An 18501-nucleotide genomic window follows, 5' to 3' on the forward strand; every position below is an offset into this window, starting at 1 on the left:
TTTCCTTTTGTGAAAGTCACACAAATGAATGAGACTTTGCACAACTAGGCAATCAAAGTATAGGCTGCAATTCACATAGATCTTTGAACTGTACAAAGGTTTATTGTATTCAGGCATAACAAGGGAACTTCCAATGCACCATTTTCTCTGTTCCCCAATCCTCTGAAGAATTTTGAAGCTGACTTGCAATCACCTTCCCTCCTACCAGGCTACAGAGATTATTTCTAAACCATCAGTAGGAGAGCACTAAGAAGGTTGTTCAAATAATGCCCCACTGCAGGTTCTTCAATAATAAAAATATATGTATCCTGAAATGTAAATGACTAGAGTCACACTTAACCTACGTTGATGTAATGGAAAAGTTATTCCTAAACATCCAAATTGCCTTGCCACCTTTCCCTCATTGCATTAATGAATCTGCCACATGTCTGCCCAGTGAATTATCCCCCAGGGTTTACAAGCCATCCCCAACACAGAGCAAACCTTTCCTGCTTTTCCTCTGCAGTGTTTTGTCCTGCTTTGCTTTGCTTTGCAGTCCATAGGCTGGGAGTCAAAAGGCTGCAACGTGGAGCCAACCTCTCCAACTGAAAAACCAAGAATGAGAATGATGTATCTGAACATGCCATCCGATGCAACAGTATGTTAGCAAAAATAATGCAATTTTTTTTCTGTTGTTTATTGAGCAGCCAGATTACACCCCATCTTCATTGCCATACATTTCTTACATTTACCACCAAATTACAGAAGGAGTCATATGAATTCCAGGTACAGATCCAAAGTTTTCCTTACATGTCATCGGGCTCAGTAAAAATCTCCAAAGGAGAAATGATGGCAAAGAATCCAAGAGCAGAGAAGAGTTTTCCCAGTGATCAAATGGACCAACCACAAGCTTTGCAGAATTGAAGCACTAGAAAAATAAAGATATAGCAAGGTTGCAAGATATGGGTTTGGCTTCAGAAAAAGGAAAAAGGAAGTGATCTAAAGAGTGCATAAGCTTGTGGGATATGGAATATTAACTGAACCATAGTTAGTGTCAGGCACGAAAGACCAGGTCCACATGTCAAAGTTCAATTAAACTGATTTATTGCTAAAAGCCTATGCACGGGAATCTTCTCAACTAACAGTCAGCACCTGGTTAGAGTTAGACTAGAGTCAATGGCATCCAAGAAGGGGGGGTTAGATTTAGTTCGCTTGTGGCTACAAAGGGATTCTAGGCTGATTCCCCCTTTTCACTCCACCCCCAGGCTCTGTCATTCCTTCTCCTACAATTACTATATGCAGCAGTAATGGTACTTAGGATGACCACCAGATGGCAGCAAAGAGATATAGAAACCTCCAACACTTTGCAGCCCAGATTTGACAGGTTTAACCATGGTTTAATGAATTAATCCAATTTCTTGAATTCACACAATCCAGTGGACCACAAGCTAACCAACTTGATTTTAACATTTACATTCATTTATTTATATTTTGCATTTCTGAGCCATCCATTTCCTTCAAAGAGATGCTTTACTTCATGTTTAATCACTGTTCACTAAATTAAACTAAATTGCCTTGATGAACATAGAACCATATTCTAATGATATGACCTTACTCTGCATTATAAAAGTAATATGGTGGACTAATATTTGACTTGGTGTGTTATGCATGACCAAGCTAAATGCAATACTATGTAAATAGCAATTCTGTTGCCAGTTTTTTAAATTGAATACAAGCAGACATGGGAACAGCAGATTTATAACCTTAGGAGGGAAGTAAAATGTTTTAACCCTTCAATTTTACCCTGATCCTAATCCAGTCCGATTCACATACTGGCTGTTTGTTTTAGAAAGAAAATCTCCCTCTAACCCAATGGAAATTTGCTTTCCAGTTAAAAACAGCTGGTAAAAAAGAACAGATCTGATTTAAGGCAGAATTACAGCAAGAGAAGTATGGCTAAAATCCTATTTTCTCATTAAGGTTGTAATCCAGATTAGCAGACCTGTGCCTGCTCTTTACACAAATATTGCAAACAATGAATTACCCATTTAGGTCACGTTTGATTTGATATCTGCTCAGAAGCTGTGGAAAGCAGGAAGCGAAAGGCAGAGCATTTCGCTTTTGAAGCATTTAGAAGCATTTAGAGCTAGAATAAATACAAACCATTCTGTATACATTGTACATATTGCAAATTTTCTAAAGTGATTTGGAAGAAATAACTTTAAAAAACAGTGGGACTGAGACTTTTGCACAACTGCAGGTTCCATGGTACAGATTCCTAAAATGACAACATTCTGATGAAAATCTTTAAGATTGGTACTGAAAAGACATGCCCTAAAATGAGTGTAATAGAATGAAATAAAATCCTTGAGTCATTTGCAAAGTTAAGAATTCATTTTTTAAAAAAATCTGACATATTACATGAATGTTTACAGTGCTTCTTTTCCCTCGTAGGAAATCTCATATTGCAGTTTTATTCTTTGCTGGGATATGTTCTCTTACAGCCTGACAGTGTTCTCTTAATCCCCTACTTCATAAACATGTTACAATCTTTTAAGTATTACCCGGTTGATTGCAAATAGCAAATGTTTGTAGATATATATCTGTAGCAATACAGTTTAAAAAAACCCTCTCTGTTCTGTTTTCTTCCTTTCTTGCCCCTGATAGCAATATATGATTCAATGAAAGAGAGAGGGAGGTAGTGGCAGATTTTGGTGATTGGTGCGCCCATCCCATAATTCAAGTGTTTTCCCCAGGGCTGCCTGTATATCCCCAAGACCCTTTGCAACTTCAGGAGCCCTCTCCCCCAATTAGTTGGCAAGCAAATGTAAACTGTAAGTTGGAGAACAGATGCAAACTACAGTGTAAGCTTTAAAATAGACATACAAATATTAAAAAGGTTAAACTGTCCCCAAAGCGCTGCCATAAATTTCACTGCCTGCCATACACTGATGTGTTCCCATGCAGTTATTGACTCTCAGTCCCTCTTCCCATGTTACTACAACTCTTGCCAATCAAAACATTGCCCGCCCTGATCCTAACTGGAAGGAACCAAGTCCAGAGTGTGACTCATACTAAGATGCAATCAGCAACTCCTTTGAAGGCAGATGATTGGCAGTGAGGCTCCTTTTTTAGACTGAACTATCCATCTCCAATCCATCTGAATGGGCAAAGGAAAGGCTAAAGTGGTGTAACAGTCTGAGAGCATTCTTTTTTCATGGAGTCCATCTCAGCAAAGACCTCACCTGGAAAAACAACACGATCCAGGTGGCCAGGAAGGCCCAACAGAGACTCCATATCCTTAGGGTCTTGCATAAAAACAGGGTGGAACAACAACTGATGACTTCCTTTTACCGGTCCACAATAGAAAGCGTCCTGACTTATTGTATCACAATATGACATGCTGGTCTGACAGCCATGGATAGAAAAACATTACAGGGGGTGGTGAGCACAGCACAAAACATTGTGGGCTAGCCCCTGATTCCATGAGGTGAGATCGCTAGGGCTCGCTTGCCTTAGAAGAGTGAAGAAAATTCTCAGGGACGATTCTCACCCTGGTCATCACTTCTTTACCCTCCTACCAATCGGGAAGGATATATAGAAGTATAGCCAGCTGCACAAACAGGCTGAAGAGCAGTTTTTATCCGTGGGCTGTCAGACTCCTGAATGAGAAACAACATCATAACTACGTAGTATGATGGACTGCAGGGCCGGCACAATGTGTAACATGTTCACACTGGTGCAATAGGACTGGGTGTTTTGTTAATATGATTTATTGGGTTAGGGGGTTTTTTTGTCTTCACTGTGAGTTGTATTGTGTTGGGGGGGTGCACTGAGGGAGCTCAACCAATCTCACTGTACATATGTTGTGCACTGACAATAAATATTTGAATTTGAATGCAGAGATTCATCAGCTCATTTACTTATTTCATGGCACATGATTTGGGAATTTCTGCTTTTGGGGGACTGTCTTCTTCAGTATAATGCTATGGAAAAAAGTATCAGGCTAGATGCATAAATAAACTGGTCTGGCATAATCTTAAATTTCCACTTCTTTAATTGACACAATTCAGGTTTCCTTTGAGTTCTCTCTTTGTAAATTGGTACTTTTCTACATATGAGCTAATGATCTGGTGACAATACAAAATATAAGATAAATAACAATCTATGCACCAAGTTTGTCACCCCAAGAGCACCTCTTCAGTTAGATGATCATATGCTATGGTATAATTGTGTCAATCCTTTGAAGTAAACCAGGCCAGAAACAGATTAGACAAGAACTGCTAGAAGTCTCCATTACAGCTATAGAATATAATAATAGAATTTTGAAAGACTGACAAGAGCTTCTCTTTCCCCCTCTTACACGAAAGAAAATCAAAGTGGAGCAATATTGAGTTTCTTTCTCACTCCTTCCATTCCTTCAGGGCTAAGATCATGTTTACACAACCAGTCTTGCATTCCTTCCAATCCTCTACAAGTAGAGCCAATTAATTTCAAACTTAACGTGCTGTGCAAGACAAATTGCTGTGAAAGCAGCCCTATAGCTAAAATGTGGAGCTAGGAGACTAGTGTTTCCCACTTGAAAGGTATTCTTAACTGCAATCCCATCTCCAGCATCCTCAGCTGTTCCTCCTTCGCACTGGGTCTGAGGTGCCACAACACCCTTTCACTGTCTTTTTAAAGAGAATGAAGGGTACCATTTATGTATTTATTCTTATTGACTTATTGACTTGCAGTTCAATTAAAATAGACATACAATTAAATCACAATTAAAATAATCATTTGGAGCATAAAATAAAACCCTGACATAAATTCTAACTCATAATAGTCCCAATTGGGCCTCAACTTCTGATGAAAACTCTGCATTTACACCTTTAATAGGGTATAATGGGCCTCTGTAGGGAGACTATGCCACAACCTGGGAACTACTGTACCACAGAAAAACACTGATTCCAATTTCCCACTTCTCCCTCATGGGTGGGGCCCCTAAGCACTCCCAAATGGACAAGGCAGGCAGGACAATTCTGTCTGAAAGAAACGATTCTAAAGAGAAGTAGAAGCCAAGCCATGTAGGGCTTTGAAGCTTAAAATCAGCACTTTGAATTGTACTCAGAAATTTACCGGAAACCAATGCAGTACCCACAATACAGGCATTACCTTGCAATATAAATTAAAGCAAAAAGTTGAAGCAGCTGGGTGCTGCTAAGTCACTGATAGGCTTTATGCTGTCATATTGTTCAGAAGTCCATAAGCAGCAGACACAGCAACAGCATATGAGGACAACTGCAGAATGATCTGAATTGATTTACGAGGGGTTTCTGGGTAAAGCAGCTGCTATGTAGAGTTGTCCCTGTTGGTGCTCTTCTTTGTTTATTATTATTATATTGGTTAAATATTGCACTGTTTGGCCTTTAAATGTTTGATAGTTTAGACTATCGTGCCAAATCTAAAATGTCTAAGAGAGTCTTATATTGAGGGAGGACAGACAAACCTCTGGTTTTTTTTATGTTGGAGACGATATAGACAGAAAAAGTAGTATATGGCCATTAAGTTGCAAAAACAGCTCAATGCAAATTAAATAAAAATGATTTCAAACAATTGCCACATATTAGGCACATATGGTAGCTATAGCTACTGTATCATTTTTTCTAATACTTTTAAAGTAATCAGGTGTGTTTCAAGTGTTTTGATGAAAACAAGATATATTGCATCTGATGCAGTACCACAATCTATTAAGGAAGTTATTTAACTAATTGGTACTTTTGTTCCTGTCTCCAAAAACTGGCACAAAGCCAGAAAAGATCACAGCTTTTGAAACGCACCAATACCACCGTTGGATGGTGTTAGAAACGACTGAACTGAAACAAAATGTAATTTTGTAATGTAGTAATTTTTCATAGACGTCTACGAAGATTCTCAATCATCCAGATCACGGCTGTCCCAAAGGTGCATTTCAAAAGGCAACTGGACTTTGTTTTTTTCCCCTTGAAAATGTTTCACTTCTCATCCAAGAAGCTTCTTCAATTCAGTTCAAGGAAAAAGAAAGTCCAGTTGCCTTTTGAAAAGCACCTTTGGGATTTTCATAGGTGTATTTGCCAAGATTGTAACCAGCACTGAGCTTGTAAACTTACTAAAAGGCTTGTTTAGAAGGTGAGCTTTCCTATTCTATCATACAAATAAGTAGTGCAGTGGTGGGTTTCAACCAGTGTTACCACCGGTTCGCTTCATGCATGCGCTTCGTGCAAGTGCAGTGTATTACGGAACAGCTGAGACATGGCAATCCGCTCTGCCGCGCCTTTTAGCTGGGCTGAAAACAACCAAATATAAGGTATGCATAATGCAGGGGCGGGCAGGAGGGTCAACCTAACTGTCAGAGAGAACCAGTTCACTCTCAGCTCACCATCATTGCTACCAGCTCGCCCGAACCGGGCCGAACCAGTAGAAACCCACCACTGAAGTAGTGTGATTATCAAGAAGACCTTATTGAATTCCAGTACATGCCCCATCATAGCCCTTGGCATACTTGGCAACAAGAATGGCTGTTTAGCAATCTCATAATTTGAAGAAGCCCATCCCTACTATATGATTTGTCCACTTGGGGATTGCCAATGTTTTGATTAGCCACAATAGCTAACCATTGGCTTGAGCAATTAGTATTCTAATAATTAGTGGAGGACCCCACTTCACTTTTAGGCCTTTAAAACACTAATACTTAAACTATAAAACCTCTTCCCTTGCCCCAAATTGGTGCAAGATCTTTACTTTTTCATTAACTGTTTGTTTTTTAGTTGAATTCTAAAGGCTGTGTCACCATATTTTGTTGCTTGCCAGCATTAAGTGCTTACTTAGGGGTGCTAAAATATGTCATTGCTGTAAAAGTATCTGCCCTCTAAAAAAATTTCTCCTACTGTGAAACTTCCCATTATGTTGGTGAACCTGATAAGGGTCATTCAACAGCCTGCGGTTAGCCTGTTATTACAGTTTGCAAGGGCTTAAGCGTTTGCTGTAATGTAAGAGAATGGAGCAAGTTTCTATCAAACTTTTCACCATATGGAATGCTCTGACTTGCATCATCTCACAAAGAATGATTCTTCAGGAAAATATCAACAGTACACTATTATTTTCTCCTGCTATGTTCTCAACCACAGGTTAGCTATAGAATATGCAAAGTATTACTCATTCCAGCTGATTTCACATCAATTTAAGATTTATGCTTTAAAAAAAACATTTCTTTAGTAAAAAATTGCAAATACAGGAGTCAGAACTACCAGTGAAAATCCTTCACACATAAACCAAATATTTGCTATGATTATTAACTTGATATCTGCAATAACAATGGTTTATTTCTACCATCCCTTAAATTTTACCTAAATTCACACTTAGATTATGTTATTTTCTCACTTTTCTTCAGTTATAAAGCTCAAGAACAGGATAGTAAATGGTTACCACCCACCACTCATGGGGAAGAATCAGAGCTCTCCTAGCAGGAATTTCAAAACAGGAGAACTATCCTTTCCCGTGGTTGAATCTGCCAGGTGAAGTGCTGTATAAACCATTACCACACAACCAGGAGCCAAATCTTTATAAGTTCCCAGAGAATGATGACTGTCAGAGAATTATTGTTTTTATTCTGGTGTGGAGGAACATTCACAAAATATGAAACTAAATTTCACAACCCTACAAATAGTGTTTGATAGATTTGGTTGAAATGCATCCTAATATTAAATAGCTATCCATTAGTTCCTTGGGATAAATGGAAAAATGTTTAACTTAAGCATTATTTGCCAATCGAAAGAAGGGAGGAGGAATAAGGGCCAGAAAATGGAAGGAAAGAATTAAGGGAGGGAAGGAAAGAACATTTCCGATGCTCCCTGCCAACTTTCCATAGAAAAACTCAGTGGAGCAGCCAATGGGAAGTTTTTCCCATTCCCACTGCTATTTCATCCAATCTGTGGTTTTTCGGTTTTTTGGTTTCTCTGTTTAGGTAAAAAAATTTCTTTGAAAGTCTGACCCAACAGGTCATGAATCGCCTAGTTATTCTTATAACTTCTTAAAAGATATATGAATTAGATCTCTTTCAGAATCCAACATGGTATTTAAGAATGTTCCAATGAAGTAGATCTGAAATCTTCCAAAAACTCTTCCAAAAACACATTAGCTCAACCATTAACTTGCAGCTGATTTGTTCTTCTAGCAAGGCATTTCCCTCTCCTTGTATTACTGATAGCTTCTCATATTGACTAATATCTTATTCCTTATTGTGACACTCTAAAAAAATAAATTTCAATAACCTAATTACAGTAGTGTAACACAGGATGTTTTTGTAAGGCCTGAAAATCTTTATAACTATCTCTTGACTCTTATTCATCATGACTGATTTCAAGAAACTCACTGTAGAACCTATGGCTCGTAACACTTCCTAGCTGTGGGATTCTTAGTGCTCTCTGAGGTTGGTGGTTTTCTTGAAGATGTTTTATTACTAAACTAGGTAACATCATCAGTGTTACCAAAAGTCTGCAAGAAAACCATCGCACTCAGAGAGCACCAAGGACCCTACAGTTCAACCCTGAATACAAATATTCTCTTCTATCAGAACCTCCTAACTACCAATTTTGCTTTCTAGGGACGATATCCAAATGAGTAGAGGCTATGCAGCTGCAGTCATTCTTGAAAGAAACATATTAGCTGATTCATTCAAGTTTTGATTCAGGCCTGGTCCAAGAGCTGAATCAGCCTTGGACACCCTGATGTCTTTAACAGGGTAATAGATGTGGGAATGCAACTTCCTGGAATCTCTTGGTGATTTTGTTACAATTTTCCATCATATACTTCTTGACTAGCTCTTTGTGATGGGAACCACAGTTATTCAACTTCCTGCAGGGTTATGTCCAGAGGATAGTACTGTGTTTTAGCCCAATGGCTGTCTAGCCTCTTTTGGTATTTTGGTTCTATGTTACAGGGTATTTATGTGATTCATAGTTTCAGCATCTTTTTAGAGGTTTGTAATTAATTATCGATATGAGTTTGTTTAACTGGTTTTAATTTTTATAAAGGTAAAAAGTTTTGAAATTGTTTTGGGGATTGTTTTTAATGCTAAAAAAGAACAAAATGTGACCAGATAAAAGTTTAATAATTTGCATACCATCTCTGTTTTATGAAACTTATATTTTCCAGTGCTCCTTAATCAACATATTGGCTGTTACTAATATACATACAATTAGATTACAGTGAAGAGTTCAGTAATAGGAGCTTGGAAAGTCTGGCAGAAAGCTATTGGAAGGTTGATTACGTTTGAATATAATTCTCTGAACTCTGTCTATCTTCATATTACTCATTAGCTGTGGTAAAAAGGCCTCTTTGTGCAACCTTTCAAGAAAGTGGGGGAAAAGAGACAATCTAAAAACCAATCCATCATTTTACTTTTCACAACAATGTTGGACAAGTTTCTATAAAATATAGCAAAACAAAAAACAAAAAAATACCCCTTCCAACAGTACAGAACATAATAACCAGGAATTTTAATAGGGCAAAGATGTTACAATTTTTTTAGGTGAAATATTGGCAGCTCTGACAATGAAGTAGGCATATGCTTTCGTTTGTATTGATAATGCATCTTTCCAGTTAGTATCATGGCTTTTTAAAAAGATACAATGAAATGAAATGTATAATGAAAACAGCATAGCCATAAAAATTTCTCTCCTCTGCCTTCAAACTGGCTCACTGCAGGTCCAGCGTGTGTACTAGTGCTGTCCTGTTCCACTGACCTTGGTATCCTAAGCAGCTTCTCATGACATCACAATAATGCTTTGGCTTAAAGGAGGCTCAGTTAATTTGGATGTGTCTATTTTCAGCCAGCTGTCACTGCAACCCTTACATAAATATAAGGAAGAAAAGAGAACCAAATGTCTCTCCTGCAAAATTCTTTGAACGCTGGGCATCCCCCACCTCCAGTTTTTGAAGCATTAGGGACAAATATGAAATCGATTCCTGAAGAACCTATTCAAATGGACCTTCTGAATATTGGACCTTCTGAATGCTGTGCAGGTCTCACCATTTTTTCCTTGTCCTTTTAGTTTTGCTATGGATGTGTTATTATGTCAGTATTCTTTAACTCATTCTCTGCTGAATATTTTTAATGGTGCTTAGATGATGACCTTGTGGCTTGAGGACATTGTACTGAATGTCATTTTCATTTGCTATTTCCATGATGGGTAAAAAGAGGGTCATTTCCAGATATATATTGCATTTCTTTTCTCCCTTTCATGAAAATGCTTGCAAAAATATATATAATCAAAATGGATTACCTGTGCAATTTAGTCAATATTGATTCATGGCTGAAATGAACTGTTTAGAAATTCAGTTGCAGCATCCAAGGGAGTGATTCCAAAGTCTGACTGCAAACATTACATCAGAAGAACTGGCTCAGGAAAGGAAGGGAAGGGAAAGCGGGTTGGCAGGTATTTAATAACATTATCTAATCTTTGTTATTTTGTGAACTCATCAAGCTGTTCCTCTTAAGCATCATTATTTAAAGAGGATGGAGCCCTTTACATCTTGAACTGGAGGCAAGGAACAGCTTTTCTGTCCCTTCAGGATAATTGGAAAATCGGGGCAGGTGCCAAACTTACATAGTAATAACTTCTTAATCTTGTTTAATAAAAAAAAGTTTTGTTTCAGTCTCTTGTAGCTTTTAAACGGCTGTACTTTCAAGCTCTAATGAGAAAAACAAATCATTTATTACAGCCTTTTAGTTGTAACTTATTTCTGTTTGGTTTATTAATGCACAAGGAAAGCCACTTTCTTTTCTGTCAGTGCCTGCACGTACGTGAGTACGCATGTGTTCCAGCCGCTAGTTATATAAATCTAATTTCTAGCTTTCCTGAAAGGCCATAAAGGCTTTAGGAAGTCTAGGTTCATGCTGTGACTAATCTATGCAGTTTAAGAGGCTTCACTGTCTTTTCCAGTAAACTCACAGTACAGTGGTAAAGGCCAACTATATACAAGAGAGATTTAAGAGAGGGAGTGTGCACACCTTTCTGAGTGTATATTCCTGAAATATAGATAATACTAACTAGACCTTTCCAGGGAGTCAGGACATTTTGATGAACTATATTAATAAATAAATATGAAATATTTTTCCAAAGGCTTAGAACAGATGAAGTGCTCTAATTCAGCTCTGCTAAATCCTGTAAGGTAGAACTTCTAGAATCAGCTGTTTTCCGGCAATGGACACTTGCATAATTATGTAGGCAGAACAAAATGAGAAGCAAAATGGCCAATTTTTCACAATTTGACAAAATTTTGATAACCTTACCATCATGATGTCACATGGCCTCTCATAATATGTTGAAATCTGATCAAATGTCACATTAGAAAAATACCAAAGTCTTGCAATATTTTCATATTTCTCATTTGAATTCTCACATGGCCATTACGGCAATTATATGACTACTTTTGGGATTCCATAGATGCCAACTAGACATCTTGGAAATACCCTGATAGTCCCATAAAATAAAAATCATATGCTATAAACAAACAAACAAGCAAGCAAGCAAGCAAGCAAGCAAACAAATAAAGTTGAATAAAAATCTTCTCTTAAGGTTGCCTACACCTGTTAAAATTGATAAAGCTGCACTTCATTCAGCTACAGTTATTCTAAGGCAACACCAACATAATTTGGGGAGATTACTCTCTTGTTGTTTCTAAATGATCATGTCATTTTCTTTGTCATAGCTTATACATGACTCATAAAGAGAGAACTCAGGGGAAAATGTGTAGAGATGTCAAATGTTCCTTGATGGATCTCTGAATCCAAGAAATGTCATACCAAAGAGCGGTGATGGTGCAGTGGTTAGGATGCAGTATTGCAGGCTAACTCTGCTCACAGTCAAGAATTTGATCCTGACCGGCTCAACCTTCCATCTTTCCAAGGCCAGTAAAAGGAGGGCCCAGATTGTTGGAGACAATATGCTTACTCTGTAAACTGCTTAGAGAGTGCTGTAAAAGCACTATGAATTGGTGTATATGAGTCTAAGTGCTATTGCTATTTGAAACAATCCAGCCAGATCAGGGGTGGGTTCTATTTACCTTTATTACCGGTTCGTAGCAGGGCCGCACACATGCTCTTCTGTGCAAGCGCAGAAGCGTTTTGATGTCGTCGGGGTCAGTGGACGGAGCCTCCCACCAGTGCGAACCGGGGTCAACCCACCACTGAGCCAGTTTCTTCTTTCATATTTGGAATGGTCTTTCTAAGGAAGAAATGACACTTTTGGGGGTTGGGTTATTATGTGACCAAATAGTTTATATGGTCTTATAAAATTTATTCAAATTTCATATAAAATCTATCTAAGTCATGTTGACTCCCAGTGTCTCTTGCCTATATGGCTTTCCAGACAACACTATGGGGGTGGTTTGTTGTTTGCCATTGAGTTGTTTTTTGGCTTTCCACAATCTGATATTCCCCATGGATCTCTTATTCAAGTAGTAACAAGCTTTCACTTAGCTTATCATTTGAAAACCAAGCATGGCCTACTAGATGCTTTTAAAGAGATGCAGACTCAAAAATACAGTAATTTGTAAAGCAATGCTCTTACTCTGAAATTTGGTGAACATATGAGCGACTTAATGATATATCATCATGTCCTCACCAATCCAATCTATTGGGTGTACTTTCAATCCATGAATACTCATTGCAAAGATCTGAAGGGCAGTCTAAGAACATCCATTTGAATTTAGCATTTCCTCATCAGACTTTTTCAAGGAATACAAAAAAAATTGGAAATGCAGCTAGTGAACTTTGGCGATGTAGCCTGATTGTGGCACCCATCCCACCTCTCTGCTTGAATATGCTTACCTTCAAGGAATTTTGCAATATTTTTGGGAGAAAGTGCTCTTCATATTGCTGATTCAAATCTGTCCTCTGAGGTTTTATAAAACACCTTTGTCAGCAAATTCATAACCCAAACCAGAAATAGTTGTGACCACAAAAATATTTCAAAGTGATCCCTGTGGGTTTTTTGGGGTGAAAAAAGAAAGAAAAATCCATGTTGGGCCAACTGGAGTTGACATCAGCATGGAGAAATTTAGGGGAATTATATCATCCTGCAACTACTATTTTTCATCCTTCATGTAGTTGTGAAGTGAAAATCAGAATGGTGACAAATATGAGAAGGTTGGTGAAATTTAAACACTTCTGGTTTACTTGATTCAGTGGATTCACTTTGTTTTAGAATTTCCATAAATTCCACCCCGCAGCCCATAATCCATTTATACATGTTGTAGAAATTTAACAAGTGGGTGTTCTGACTAACAGCAATTTTCCAAAATCATGGATTTTTGCATTAAAGACTAGCTTGTGAGTAATTTTCACAATCAACTAAAAAACCCCCCCACTTTGGACATCTTTCCAAGCTAATGAATCACAGTGGTGAATGAATGTGTTTGTTGGTGTGGGTTAAGAGAGGTAAAATCTATTTGAAAGGCAATGACCACTTCCTAAAAAATAATCATATTTGCAAAACATACACACGATGCTTGGATTTTCAAAGCATTTGTAGAAAAATTATGATTAATTGATAAAATTTCCTCATATATATCTGTATATTTTTGGTAACTTCCTAGAATCATTGTAAGCAACCCAGAGACAATAACTGATATGAGCAGCTATAGAATTTGAATAAATAAAGAATAAATATACTCTGAAACAAATCACTCCAACTACAATGAGGCCTAATCCGGGATAAGTAGGTAGAGAATTAGAGTCTGAATCACTTAGTTTACTGAATTCAGAAACAGCACTGATTAATAGTGGTAGTAAAAAAGTAGTAAGAAAATACTGTGTTGTTTGTTTTTGGCTTCATTTGTATTCAGCCAGCAGTTAACGAACAAGTAATTTGCATATTGTGCAAACTCGATGTTATGTTATGGCTAATATTTGAATCTGAATTTGACCATTTTCTTAGACTCCTATTGACATCTTATCTTATAGAATTAATCTACTATATAGTAAGCTCCAACGACACAACTATTGCATGATTATATCACTCTACTGTGAAAATGTGGTCTCTTTAGATTTTGTTTTATGAGACTTACCAAGGAAGCATAACTGGTGACAATTATGATGGTAATATTCAAATCCCTTTCAACTAGTAACATCTAGTTGGATGCTTTAATCAGCATGGATTCTGAAAGAAACATAAAAATAAATTAAGATGTTTCTTACATATTTATTGAAAACAGAGAGAGAAAGAGAGGTTGAAATGGATTTGAATGAATAACTATGTACAGTATTAAAAAGAAAGCTATAATGATATTTCCAGAAAACAATTCCCAGAATGTGTTCAATAGTTCTATTTCTCACACCCCAAATATATGGCCAAGAATCATTTTTAATAACTATCATAGCTGTAAGCAGGTGTTTAGAAACGAATGTAGACATTTTGTATGGTCATCTGCACGTATGAGAATGTGTTTAAGTGTGAGAGAAATCTACTTTCCCTATGATGATTTAACAATTATTTTAAGACTTAGAATTCTAAATGTTTGCTTTCAACACTTCTGTCTGCTTACTGCCTTACAAAGCAGTGATTATTATGAATATTCATAAATCCCTCTCCTTATCCATTATTCATGAAACTTTCAAATATTTTAAGAAACAGGCCAACCCACAGCAAATGTGAAATGCAGGAGGGCAGCAAGTATGCAAAATCAGCTTTCAGAAGGAGTTGCCTAAATGCACCCAGTGCCTCCTTTGGTGCCATACGTGGTTATTTTAAAAGCACTGGCTTCTTCTTTTACCCTCAAAATGTTGGATTCATCCTCTCAACACAAGCCTAATTTTTCAGATATGATACTTTGGCTATTTGCACATTAATTACTGGGTTGTTTCTACAGGAAGTAATCTCTATAAAGGATGACACCAGACAAGTTGCTTGAATGCAGCCACTCTCTTGGTTAAAACAGCATGTGAGCTTGACTGCTTTCATATTAATTGGTACCCTTGTGGTTACTGTATCATGCATGATCCCACGCTAGGAAGACTACATATGTAATAGCTGTCAATTGCCATACCTTTTCTCCAGTCATTGAAAGTAACAATGTTGAACCATTTTTGTCTATTCTGGGACATTCAGGGTACTCAAAGGAAATGTATGAACTTCTGGGCTGTACCAAAATCTTATTTAAAAGAAAAAGAAATAAAATAAATATTAACATTCTTGTTAGAATTACAAAAAGTTGATTCTCTTTTTTTGATTCTGTGATGTTTCTTTCTACTTGATCTGAAAGCTTCTTAAAGTTAATCTGGAGTTTGGCAGTCCCAGAAATGTAATAAATAAAATAAAATCTCTCCAGTTTATTATCTCCAGATGCTCCTAGATCAGAGATGGGGAACGATGGCCCCTTTATGACCATGCTGACTCAGGAACTCTGTGAGTTGAAGTCCACAAGTCGTTCCCCACCTTTGACCTAGGATAAATGGATCCATGGATCAATAGATCAATATTATCAATATTTAAGATCAATATTTAAAAAATTAGAGTCTACTTTGCATTTCCCAACATTAACCATATCTTCAAAAAGTTTGGGACCATTTGTGGAAATACGATTCAGATCAGATTGCAATAAAACCAAGCATTTTTTGTTAACCGAATCCTCTCTTTAAAAATAGAGAAGTTCCAATAAATGTCAAGATTTATTTTGAAGGACTAGAAAGGAAAAGGAGCCTGAATTAATAGGAACATGTAGACCTTTCTTTCTCTTTCCCACAGAGAGGTAGCCTGGTACCTTTTATGAGTTTGGCAAGAATTTTGTGATTTTAATTTACAAATGTATCTGGAGGACTCCAGATGGGGAACATGGTATATGATCAGAGAACCGATTTTCTCGATACTGAGTTTCTAATATAAAAACCAAGATTTACATAGACAAATTTGTTTAATATTAGTTCTTCAAATAATAACTCTTTTTACTTGACCAGATAAATGCTTGGCCCTAAGTAGTTTCAGAATAATTTTTTCTAGGTAGAATGGTCCTGTTCTTTGTAGCTGTCCTGGTTGGGGATATGTTCTCTTTCCCATATGCAAAAAAGGAGAAGACTGTGTATCCAAGGGAAGAGCTTTTTTCTGTAGCCCTCTTCCTGCATAACAACTTCCCTTTGGAGTCTTTGTGTTGGCTCCATTGCTATTCTGTAAGTCTTTCAAGCTACAACTCTTTCAAAGAACTATTGGATAATAGTATTGTCTGGCACCAATGGCTATCATTGGTTTTTTTGGTTAACTGTTTATATTGCTACTGGCTTTTTGGTTTTTGGTTTGTTTGTTTTTAAACGTGATTTTAAATTTAAGGATTATTGCACAGTAAATTATTGTAAATCTGAATGAATTGGTATATACACCCACAATAAATAAATATCAACGATCTTGATGCAGATGTTACTGCTTTGAATGTACTGAAAGCTGCCTTGAGCAATTCCACTAAAGAAAATAGCTAAACATTATTTTAAAAGTGGTGTTTTTAAAACTTCAGTTTTTCTTCTTGAGCCACTGGGTCTTTTAGTTTACAGGAAATGCTTTGGAGGGTTTTAATTGGCTTCTGCGCTATGGTGATGCCATGTGTGTGTAATAGTCTGTTGGTTGTTTCTGAGATGCTTTTGTTGTCAGTGTTATCCATTTTGTAGCTTCTATTGATTGTGTTTAGTAAATTGAGAAGTCAGTCCCTTTTTTACAAAGTTGCATGGGTATCCATTTTGTTGGAATATGTGGTATAGGCAGTTTGTTTCCTTTTTCTGGTTCTCTGGTTACTGCAGTGTGTTTGTACTCATCTGAATAATTACAAACATATGGCATCACCACATGGCATCTAAATTACAAACACATGACATCACTGTTGCACACAACCCAACTAAAGCCCTTCATATATGCTCTATCTAAATTTGCTGGAAATCATTCAGGTTCTCAGTCTGCATGCTATAATCTATATACAGAAATAAAAGTTTTCAACCAACGTATCTCTAGCCTCATTAACTAACATTAATTAAACATTCATTCATATATACAGTAAACAATCAATAGGTCATCACAAATCCCTGCTTTTCTCCCTGTTTAATATAAAATTAGAATGCTTGATGTAGAACATTCTATTTATCTGTATTATTATTATTGGTTAATCTTTAGTGAGATTCACAGTCTTTGAGGCTGGTTAATAGCTCAGCAGCTCGAGTCCTAACCAAGGACCTAGGAACTGTTAAGGTATCGTCGGAGGATGTAAGCTGTTCCGAGTAAGGTGGTTTTTTGTAGAGTCATTATATTATTATTATTATTATTATTATTATTATTATTATTATTATTATTATTATTATTAGTCTGATTTATATGCCGCCCTTCTCCAGAGACTCAGGGCGGCTTACAATGCATTAAGCAATAGCCTTCATACTTTTTGTATATACCTGCTCAGTAGGGTTTTTTGCCACCCCCCCTGAGCGGTATTCTATTTTATACAAAGTCAGCTTATTGCCCCCGCAAACCGGGTCCTCATTTTACCTACCTTGAAAGGATGGAAGGCTGAGTCAACCTTGAGCCTGGTGAGAATTGAACTCACAGTAATTGCAGGCAGCTGGCAGCTAAGTGCTACTTTAACAGTAGTTTAGTCCGCTGCGCCACCAAGGCTCCTAATGCATGTTTTATTCTGACATATGTCATTCTTATCAGATTTAGCAACTGATATTCAAATTCATATCGTGAAAAATAACCTGTAATTAAACCTATTCATTTTATTGTATGTTTTTTCCAAATTTGCAACATACAATACCCTTTTTTTTCCATATTTGTCAAAAATAAAAATCTCCTCTATAACCACCATAAAGCTGCACTTCTCCAAAGGTATTTGTTACCATCTCTCATTCTTAATCAGAAATCTACTGAATACATCCCCCAAAACTCTTAAACTGATCTGCTGTTATTTTTGCATTCATTCTTACTATTAATGACTTTCTTCCAACTGTCAGACATAGGTGCAATTTTCACACATTTAAGCAAATTGCATAGCAGCTTCATAAGCAAATCACAATCATATTTTAACATTTCTCCAAACAAAACATTTACAGCTGCCGTTTTACAACTTTTTACATTCTCACAGAATGTATGACTCTTTTTTTGGCATTTTTTTCTGGATATGAACATTTTGCAGTATTTGTTTCAACTCTAGTCTGACATAGTATTCTCAAACAAATTTCTAAAAAAATTCCCCTTCATCCCTGAACTTGTCATTATTTTTTATTCCATCTACATGGTTGAAGGTTTCTTGTTTAACTATCTTCACTCACTTTGATTTTCTCTGTCTTTTTTATTTCAAATGTTCATTGCTGTTTATCATAGACAATACACTTGGGAAATTAGTAAATACACAGGGATGATCATTTTAACTATTTAATAATTTTTGAAGGTTTAGCTTAAGTTTAAATCAAATTATATTTTTTGCTTTGGTTCAGGAGCAAAGCTTGTTTTCAAACCACTGAAGACTATGTGT

General features: G+C 36.8%; 1 protein-coding gene across 1 annotated transcript in view; it reads left to right on the top strand.

The window, feature by feature from the left end:
- Positions 1-9949: 9949 nt before the first annotated feature.
- The window catches only part of EML1 (EMAP like 1), a 105626-nt gene continuing 97074 nt past the window's right edge, over positions 9950-18501 (top strand). The window contains exon 1 of the mRNA XM_070941744.1: positions 9950-10023. Coding sequence (XP_070797845.1) covers positions 9954-10023 — 70 coding nt within the window. The 5' untranslated portion in view covers positions 9950-9953. The remainder of the gene's footprint in view (positions 10024-18501) is intronic.

This window comes from Pituophis catenifer, unplaced genomic scaffold (genome assembly GCF_029215685.1).
Source record: "Pituophis catenifer annectens isolate HBS135680 unplaced genomic scaffold, rPitCat1.0.hap2 SCAF_1, whole genome shotgun sequence".
In the NCBI taxonomy this organism is placed as follows: Eukaryota; Metazoa; Chordata; class Lepidosauria; order Squamata; family Colubridae; genus Pituophis; species Pituophis catenifer.